We start from the raw sequence: 10,056 nt of genomic DNA, 5'->3' as shown, positions 1-10,056 counted from the left end.
ACCTGCCCGCCCCCAGCCGCCGCGCCCGGAGGATGCAGACACCCGGGCGAGCCGGGAGGATGGAGGCCGGGGAGGCAGCGCCGCCCGCGGGGATGGGCGGCCGCGCGGCGGGCGCCTGGGGCAAGTGGGTGCGGCTCAACGTGGGGGGCACGGTGTTCCTGACCACCCGGCAGACGCTGTGCCGGGAGCAGAAGTCCTTCCTCAGCCGCCTGTGCCAGGGGGAAGAGCTGCAGTCGGACCGGGTGAGGCCCGCGCGGTGGGCGGCCGTCGGGGGCGAGGCGGGGGGGGGGGGGGGGGGCGGGGGCGGAATCCTCTGCCCGCCCGAATCAGGGCTGGCCTGGCCGGGAACCCGGCTGGTTTTCTTTACCAAGAGTCGGAGGCAGGAAGAACTGGCCAGAGGAAGGGAGGAGGAAGTGGATGGGAGAGTGAGGGATGTGCCCATTGCCGTGGCAACGGGACAACGCCAGGCCGCGGCCATTTGGAGCCTTCTGAGCACTGCCCTGGCCTCCCACCCCGGGAGGCTGGTGGATCGGGACTCTCCCTCTCCTTTAGGGCCTTCCCTCCTTCCCAAACGGGACTCCCACACTGGGGAAGGGAGTTGCTGAGGCTGCTTCCTCCGCCCTTTGGGGTGTGGGTGGCCTAGGAGTGCAGGGAGCTGGGTGGAGAAGTCCTGGGGTGCCTTCTGAGCTGGGCTTCATCAGGGAGGAGCCCTGGCCTGTCTGGCACCATTTCTGGGCTCCCATCCCGGCTCTGCTGCAAACTGCCTGCATGACCTTGGGTCGGACCCCTCCCTGCTCCAGGCTCAGCCTCCTGTCTGTAACCAGAGGAGGCTGGTCTGGAGGTGACCTCTAGGGCCCCCTCTCCCTCATTCCCTGACCCTCTGATGCTGTGACCTTGGGCAAGTCCCCTCACCCCTTGATGTCTCCGTTTTCCCCCCTGTAGAGTTGTCCGGATGCCCGCCCTGTCTCCCTGAAGGCCGTGCCTGTCCAATGAGGTAGTGCCTCCTTTGGAAACTTATAAACATCTGACATCCCCAGAATGACTGGGGATCTGATGGAGACAGTGTAGGGCGGCTTCAGGGGAACAGCCTCTAAGAGGGACAATCACTGAACCTTCCTCTGGGTCGGGTGCCCCTCAGAATCCACTGGATGCTCACAATGACCCCTAGTTACGGGACAGCAGAGTGCGGCTCAGAGAGGCCAAGTCACTGGCCCAAGGTCACACGGTGAGGAAAAGGCAGAGGCAGGATTTGAACCTAGGTGTTTCTGACCCCAAAGCCTTTCTGCTCCAGCATGCCCCTTTGTTGCAGGGAAGAGCAGACTCTGTGTTCACTCCCTCCCTCCAATCCATACTGGGCCTTAAGTGGGGGGCAGGGGGAAACCTCACTCTCCTCTCATGGCCTGTTCCCCTCATCTCCATAGGATGAGACTGGGGCCTACCTCATTGACCGTGACCCCACCTACTTTGGGCCCATCCTGAACTTTCTCCGGCATGGCAAGCTGGTGCTGGACAAGGACATGGCTGAGGAGGGTGAGTTGGGCCGGGGGGCTGGCGGGGACCTGCCTCCTAGCCCTGCCCTCTGCAGTCTGCCAGAGGCTTCCATCGGAGGTGCAAAGCCATTTCTCCCAGTTGGGGGCCGGGGGGACATTTAACTTCCCTGTTGCCTGCCTCCTCATCCCTGTAAAGGCTGAATCTCAAGGCATCTGCCTGGACTGAGCCTCGGGGCTCTGCCGAGCTGACCAGCCTGAGCTTTTGCTGAGTGCCAACAGAGAGGTAGAAGATAGAGGGAGCCACTGGGGCCGGCTGCCTCTGTTGGGGGCGGGGATGCCTTTTCTCCTGACCTCCTGGGAAGCCAGGTGTGAATGGGGAAGAGATGGGCATGGGAGGAGGAGGTCTGGCTCTCTCTCTGTGGGTGATCCAGTAGCTCAGATGCCTGGTGAGTTCTGGCAGTCAGCAGGCGGGTGGAGCAGGTGACTCTTCCCCAAATCCAGCGGCCTCTGTCACCCAGCTGATTGCGGGTGGAGGTGGCGGAGGGGAGCCTGCTCCCCAGCAGGGGTCTGGTTCCCCTGGGGCCTGGGCAGCTGAGGCCCATAGATGCCCATTTCTGGCTCCAGCAGATGGGTGTGGAAGCCATGCCTGAGAGAATATCCTCTTGGCAAAGCCTCAGCCAGGAGCAGGGACTACAGTCAGGGCCAAGTCAACTCTTCCTTGGGGCCCAGGGCATGGCTCTGGGTCAGCTGACCCAGCCAGGCCAGCTTGGACATGTCACTTCTCCTTTCTCCACTTGTGTGTAGAAATTAGAGGTGGTGAGAGCATGTTCTGGGACAACAGGTGTCCTGAGGCCCAGTGCTTGTACCCCGTGGGCATCTAGCACAGCCCATCCTTCCTCACTCAGGGCCCACGGTCTTCCTTCCTGACCTGCTTAGGACATGGTCATCTCGAGGCCAGGTAGCTCCCCAGTGGGCTAGGGCTTCACCCTCAGAACGCACTGTGGGCACCAGCCCCGCTGCTTTCGGGCGGCTCCTCAGGGAGCACAGCTAGCCAGGCCCCGGGAGCTGGGCCCGTGGGGAGGGGAGGGGAGCACTCCATCTGAGTCCCAGCTGATGTCTGTCTACAGGTGCTGGGTTTCTCCCAGTTCTGCCCCTCCCAGCACCTCAGATGGGGCCGGGGCCCCCACCAAAGGGGCCAGAGGACCTGGGAAGAGATTTACTGGCTGTGTGACACCAAGAAAGTCACTTACGCCTCTGTGCCTCCAGGCCCCCATCTGTGAAATGGGGTGACAATAGCACCCGCCTTCCCGGGCTGCTGTGAGGGTAAAAGGAACTAACACAAGCGTGCCACTTAGCGCAGCACCCGGCACTGAGGACCTGTGATGCCACGTTAGCCGTCTGTCTGTCATCTGCAGGGCTCATGAGGTGACCTCAGGCAGCAACACTCAGCGGCCGCCTCCTCTGTGTCAGCTGCTGTGTGGGCACCTGGGACAGCAGGGTCGATCAGACATGGGCCCTGTCCTCAGGGCGCCCAGGGGCCCATCAGGGAAAGGACCAGAGGGGTCCCTGCCCTGTACGAACTTAGGGGAGTCGAAAGGCGTGGGGCCACTCCCTTTCACTGGCAAGGTGACTCACTTAGTCTCCGAGACTCTCAGTTCCCTCAGCTGTGTAGGGACAATAATGCCTGCTTCCCCATGTCCCCAGGGCTCATGATGAGCACGGGAGGGGCTTTGCACACTGTAGGGTGCGGGAGAGGCAGGGCACAAAGACGATGCATTTATAATGGGCTCTGAAGTCAGAGGAGCTTGAATTTGGATCCCAGCTCTGCCACTTACTGGCCGCATCGCCTTGGACAACTGCTTCTCTTTCCAGCCCTCAGTTTCCCCAGTTGTTCAGTGGAGGCAGTGAAGGTCCCTACTTCTAGTGCTAAGAATGAACTGCAGGAGAGAACATAAAATGCTTAGCCCAGTACCTGCACTGAGCATGTGCTTCATAAACGGGAGCATGTAATAGGGGGCAGCCAAGGTCCTTCTCGTGGTGGCATGCTAGGCTCCAGTCCCAGCAAGCCTCTGCCTCTTGCCAACCCTAGAGCAGCCCCCGGATGAGGGCCCTGGCGGGTGTCCCTAGGTCCCCAGGCTCAGCACAGCAGGGATGCGGGACTGGTTGGGGGGCAGCATCTCACCCCTTCCACAGAGAGTGTGGGACCCAGGGAAGGAAACGTCCCCTCCTGCTTGAGCCCTGAACTCAGAGATGCTCATCACCGCCCATGGCTGGAGTGGGAGTGGGTGTGGAGCCAGAGGGGACAAGCAGAAAGGAGGAGAGGGCACGGGGGCCACCGAGTGACCCGGGGGCTGCCCCATCCGTGCCAGGTGTCCTCGAGGAAGCCGAGTTCTACAACATTGGCCCGCTGATCCGCATCATCAAAGACCGGATGGAGGAGAAGGACTATCCGGTCACACAGGTCAGGAGCAGCAGACCAGCAGGGCAGTGGGAGTGGAGGCCGGGGCCGGAGGGAGACGGGGAGAGGCATGAGAGAGGAGGGGAGGCCACGCTAGCCTGTAAAGAAAGGGTGTGGTCCAGCTCCCGGGCTGCCCAGCGAAAGCCCCAGACTGGGAGAAGCATGCTGGGTTCTGTCCCTGATGTGGCTCTGTTCACAGTGTGACCTTGGGCCCATCGCGCTGGGTTCTGTCCCTGATGCGGCTCTGTTCACGGTGTGACCTTGGGCCCATCACGCTGCTCCTCTGGACCTTGATTTCCCCTTGTGGAATATAGAGGTGCTGAGACCTGCACTCTTCCCTTCCTCACAAACAAAATGGGGTCCGTGTGGAGGGACGGGGGCCCTGTGGGGGCCACGCAGGATGAGTAAATGATCCATTCTGTGGGGTCAGGTAGGCCCCTGGTGGGCAGGGCACAAGTTGGTGGGGTTCACATTTCTGAGCTTGGGCCCTGGGCCCAGTCTGTAGGAGGAGACGGAGGGATTCTCTGGCCACCCTGGGGGAGACATGGGTGCGGGCGGGTGGGCAGGTGGTGAGGCACCATCTCCCAGCCCCAAGAGATTGAAGTGGGGAGGCTCCATGTCGTCCTTCCTGCCCCCTTGTATCACCCGTGTTCCGGTGCTGCCACACTTAAGCTAGGTGGCCGTGGGCGTGTAAGACCCCCTCAGAGCCTCGGTGAAAATCCCATAACTCCTAGGGTTTGTGGAAGGATTAAGTGAGCCTGCAGGTCGAGTGCCTGGCCCGTAGGAGGTACTCAGAACATGGCTGCCACCTTCCCTGGCCGCCCCTGCCCCTCCTCCTCTCCTTCTCGGGGTATGTGGTGTGGGTGGGGAGAGAAGGAGCTGGGGGGACGACAGGTGCATCTGCCTCTCCCGCGGGTGTCCTCCACGTCGCCTCTCCGCCTGCAGGTCCCCCCCAAGCACGTGTACCGCGTGCTGCAGTGCCAGGAGGAGGAGCTCACGCAGATGGTCTCCACCATGTCCGACGGCTGGCGCTTCGAGCAGGTGCGCGGGGGCCCTGGGGCCACACCGGAAACCCCTGAGCTTCCGGGCAAGGCGGGTCCTTCCCTTCCGCGGCCCCAGGCTTGGGTTCCCCGCCCCAGCCCCCTCAGCCGTCTTGCCGACCCAGGTTTCAGAAGGGCCACACGGGGCCACAGGGCGTCTCTAGGCAACCTCTCCGGGGTCTACACAGCAGTACAAGCAAGTCTCTGGCCCCCAAACGACAGCTTGGGTGCAAGGAGACCAGAGCCGCGTGAGCGAGCGGACTCCACCTCTGGTCAGCACCTCCTGTGACAAGTGCACAGGTGCAGCTCCCAGGGTCCCCGCATGCCTGTGACAGGCCACGTCACGGCCTCGCCACGTCCGGGGAGCCCAAGCGATGGCTTCCCACGAGGATTCATAGTGACCGATCGTCCCCCGGTCCACGTGCAGTTCACGCAGCAGGAGACACTTAACACAAGTGGTGTTGCCCTTGCCACGCAGCTCAGGGCGCACCTCTCAGGTTCCCAGAGGAACCGAGCCAGCAAGTTCACCCAAGGGCAAATGTGTCCCGAGTGAAGGAAAAGGGTTCAGCTAGCCCTTTCTCTGCGCCACCCCCCCATAGCTCCTTGCCTGTGGAGGTTGAAGAAGGGAGAAGGCCGGGGCTCCCCAGGATGAAGGAACAGGCCCCGTCCAGGAGCCAGAGGCCTGGATCCACCACTTATGTGCCACGTGACTTTGAGCAAGTCGCATCTCCTCTCTGGGCCTCGGTTTCCTAATCTGTGATGTGGGCCAATAGTGCCAATAGTCCCTTCGCAGGACTGTCGTGAAGATGGGAAGGGCCACTGATAAAGTCCCTAGCCGAGGGTAGGACTTCAGACACATCATGCAGACTATCAGTCTAGAAGTCTACAAGACTCCAGAGAGGACTCAGGATCCTGGGTTCTAATTCCTGTTCCACCACCTCTTCAAGCCCTGTCTGCCAGAGGGGCTGATGGTTTTCAGTGCCTGTCCAGTGAGGGTCCCTGGGGGCTGAATGTGATGCACAGGGCCTTGTGGTTGTGGTTAAGCACAGGGACCCCAGAACAAAGGTGGTGCTGCTCTTGAGAGCCTATGGGAGTCTTTGGCAATTGCATGGGCTCCCAGAGGCTGGGCTGACAGCTCAGGGCCGCTGCTTACCGGCCCTCTGGCCTAAGGAATGGACACCCTGTTCTACCTCTGCTTCCAAGAATGAACAGAATATTCTTTGGGGCCCCATCATGCCAACCCTACCCTACAACTTGGTCCTGGGGCTGCTTCAGCCACATCTGGGACAAAGGGGGACAACCTGCCCATCACTGGCCTCCACCTGCTTTTAGAAAATGGCCTCTAGGCCTGGGGCTGTGGTGAGGAGTGGGGAGCAGCAAAGATAAGGCAGCCTCCCCCCGGGGCCGGGGGGGGGGGCTTGGCTGGACCTGGAAGCAGACCTGACGCCTAGGTGGGGGATCGGGAGCAGACTTTGACTTTCTATGGAAACTCAGGGCCGGGCCTGAACGAGAACAGCAAGATCAGAACAGAAGTCGGTATCTTGACCAGTGCTGATGTCAATCCCCCTTCCCTGCTGGCCGCCTTCAACCCAGCCTGTCATCTTTCTCCCCATGCTCTGCCAGCTGGTGAACATCAGCTCCTCCTACAACTATGGAAGCGAGGACCAAGCAGAGTTCCTGTGCGTGGTGTCCAAGGAGCTCTATAGCTCCCCGCACGGGCTGAGCTCGGAGTCGAGCCGCAAAACCAAGGTGAGCCCCCAACCTCAGCTTCCCTCCCCCTCCCCCCTCCCCTCCCTGCCCTCCACCTAGCCATCCCTGCTTCTTCCTCCCTCCTGCCGCACACACATAACCACCCAGTCACAGCCAATGCCATCCATCCCATGCCACCCATGGTCCCATCTGCTCACGCCGGCTACCCAGGCCCAGGCGGGGGGGGGGGGGGGCGGAGAAGTGAAATGGGATCATCCCTAGGGCACGGCAGGAGGGGACCTAGGTGCCGTTTGAAAGGGGCTCTTGAAACCAGGGGTGTGGGCACCTTGGACAAGCCTCAGCCCTCCCGGCCCCCCCTCCCCCCGTCGTGGTCTCTGAGAACTGAGGGTAGACCATGTCCTCTCTGTGGTGCCGTCAGGCTTAGAACTTCTGGGATCCAAATGGCCAGTTTATTTCCCAGAGGCCAGTAAATGTCCCCAGCCTGGTCTGGGCCAGGGCAGAGAAGCCAAATCTGTTAATCCTGTCCCTTTCCCCGGGCCCCTTCGTCAGGTGCTCTGCAGGAGGGGGGTCAGGAACCCCATGGGGCGCAGCCATGTGTTTCTGGCCCTGGCCTTTGAGGCAGCAACAGCCGGGCCGTGGGGAGAGGGCTGAGCAGAGGTCCTGCCACCCTGAACCCAGAGCCAGTCAGAGGCCTCGAGGGCCTTTGGGCGGGCCGATGGGGCAGGGCAGCAAGCCAGGCGGGGAGGAAGGGAGACCATTCCTCCTCGGGGCCTGGCCTGTCCCTGTGCATTGGAGACTTACGGCCCCTGGCTTCCTGTCTGTCTGTCTGCCTCCCCGGCCTGTGACTTCCCCTGCCCGCCCCCCCCCCATCAGGGCCATCCCCATCAGTGGCTGGCACCGCCTTGCAAGGGTGCTGAGAGTGAGCCCACTTCTCCTGCCTCCCTGGGAGCCGGTGGGGGGCATCCCCGATGTGGGCGGTGTCTGCCCTGGGCCTTCCTTGGCCTCATTTCTACTCTGGGGCCTCCTAAAGTGACGCCTTCCCAGGTGCCCCTCGAGGCGACCCTGGCCACACACCCACCTGCCCCTCTTCCTTCCGCCCCTCCCCTGAGGGCCTTGCTCGGTGTGATAGCAGCCAGACTGATCCTGGAGGCCCCAGCAGAGCCCCATTCTCTGCCTTTCCTCCAGTCCCTTCCCAGGCTCCCAGGGGCCTGGACGAGAGGCCCCAACTTCTCCCGCCTCCAGGGCCCTGCCCTCCCTTCGTCTTGCCCGCCCGCCCTGAGGTGGGGGGCCCCGGGGGGGAGGGACAGCCGCCAGCAGGCCCTGGCCCCTTGCTAGCTGTCCACTCTTTCTTCCCTGGGTGCGCCGCCGGTCCACAGAGCGCCGAGCAGCAGCTGGAGGAGGAGCGGCGGCAGGAGGAGCAGGTGCAGGTGCAGGTGGAGCAGGTGCAGGTGGAGGCAGATGCACAGGAGAAAGGTGCAGCCACCCCCCGAGGGGAATGATTGCTAATCCAAGCCGGAGCCTCCCGCCCGCTGCCCCGCTGGAGCCAGCTGCACAACCCCGGGGGCCGGGGCCTGCGGGGGGAGGCCGGGCCGCCAGGGCTCTCGCTCCGCCGCGCGCCGGCCGCCTCACCTGCATAACCCTTCCTTCTCTCACTTCTCTTTGCAGCCCTGTCATCTCAGGAGCCCGCTAACCTTTTCTCCCTCCCACCACCGCCTCCTCCTCCTCCGCTTCCCGCCGGAGGCCCTGCCTCATCTCCACCCACCTCTTCTTCCTCCTGGATCTCATCTGCACCCTGCCTCTTCCCTCTCTGCCCCTGCCCGGGTTTCCTCTCCGCCTGCTCGCACCTCCCTCCCGGGGCCGCCCCGGGCCCGGCCTCCCGCGCCCTCCCCCCGGGCGCCCCGGCCCCGCCTCCCCGAGCGCCCCGGCCTGGGCGGGGGGGGCCCGGCCGCCGGCGCCGCCTCTCCTCCGGGCCCGCCTGCCCCGCCGCCGCCGCCGCCGCCGCCGCCGCCGCCGGGCTCCGCTGAGGGGCCGGGCCGCCCCGCCCACAGCCTCCCCTGCTCGCCTCCTCCTCACCTCTCCTCCTTGCAGGTTCCCGTGCGCACCCCTCAGACCCGAGGCCGCGCTGGCCGTGAGGGCTCCTCCTCGGCCCCTCGCCCGCCCCCCAGAGCCGCCATCCCTGGTTTGTAGCCTTGGCGGAGCTGGAGGGAGGGCGGAAGCCAGGAGGGGGCGCGTCTCCTGTTCCTGGACCTGAGCCTGGCAGCTCGGCCGACTTTCTCCCCTCACCTGTTTTTGGCCTTGGGTGCGAGGCTCTGAGAGGAGAGGAGAGGCCTCGTTCCCAGCCGTCCGTCAGCACCAGAGCTCCAGAGCCGGGCTGGGAAGGAGGGAGGGGAAACCCGGCATCACAGCCTCCCCGCCACGGGGGTTTCCTGGCTCTTGGGGGCAGTGGGGGTGGGGGTGGGGGAAGGACCGCCAGCCTTGGATTCCCTTGGCCTACCAAGGAATCAGCCAGAGCTGGCTAAGGACCGGGGTATTACAGAAAAAAGTCCTGGCCAGGTGCCCCCAAGCCCCTACTCAATCTTGTCTGCCTGCCGTGTGACCTTGGGCAAGTCACTGTCCCTATCTAGGCCATAGTTGCCCCTGAAATGGGGACAGACAGCTGCTGTCTGTGACCTTTTGCCTGAGACAGCAGGGACCTGGCCTTGACAGACCCCCACCCCACCCCCCCACGCCCCACCCCACCCCACCCCCCGGCCAGAGTCGTGGTGACTCTGGCCTCCGAGGCAGCCACCACCCAACCCAGGGTGGGGCATGGGGTTCCCGGATGCGCGAGCCGGGTCCCCTTCCTGCTCCCCCTCCTCGGCTCTGAATTCACCTTCTCTGGGCCTCAGCCCCCCACCCTCTTCTCAGAAGGGAGCCTGTGACTCACCTACCTCTTTCTCTCTCCCTCTCTTCCCTGCCCCTCCCTCCATTTCAATCTCCTCTCTGCCCTCCCCTGGCCTCGCCTCAACCCTCCTCACTGGCCCCACCCCTTCTCACTGGCCCCACCCCTCCTCACTGGCCCCACCCCTCCTCACTGGCCCCACCCTCTCTTCCCCCTCCTGGTGTTCTGACCACCCTCCCACCCGTCCCCCTCCCCCTTCCCCCTCTTATTTTCTAGCTGTTACAAGCCAGAGGCACCCGGATGTGAGGCCCCAGATCACCTCCAGGGACTTGGGGTTCCGAACTGAAATCCTTTATTTTTGTACCTCGGGGTGGGCCCCCGGCTCCAGGCAGAGGAAACACCCTCCCCCCTGCCACTTCTGTCTACACCTGTGGGGCTCTGAATTCCCCCCACCTCTGGGGACCTCTCAAGGCCTGA

At 63.6% G+C, this 10,056-nt stretch overlaps 1 protein-coding gene across 1 annotated transcript; it reads left to right on the top strand.

Moving 5' to 3' along the window:
- KCTD17 (potassium channel tetramerization domain containing 17) lies at window positions 1-10,056 on the top strand. The gene is given in 10 exon segments (XM_025881667.2): window positions 1-242; window positions 1,422-1,530; window positions 3,860-3,951; window positions 4,894-4,989; window positions 6,612-6,737; window positions 8,075-8,171; window positions 8,787-8,798; window positions 8,801-8,856; window positions 8,858-8,877; window positions 9,856-10,056. Coding segments are annotated over 10 exon segments (888 nt in total). The 5' UTR covers window positions 1-32; the 3' UTR covers window positions 9,926-10,056.

The sequence above is a fragment of the Callorhinus ursinus genome, unplaced genomic scaffold (genome assembly GCF_003265705.2).
Source record: "Callorhinus ursinus isolate GAN/ISIS: 27379988/994484 unplaced genomic scaffold, GSC_fseal_2.0 scaffold48, whole genome shotgun sequence".
Lineage (NCBI taxonomy): Eukaryota > Metazoa > Chordata > Mammalia > Carnivora > Otariidae > Callorhinus > Callorhinus ursinus.
This window is presented reverse-complemented; position numbering and strand designations above follow the sequence as displayed.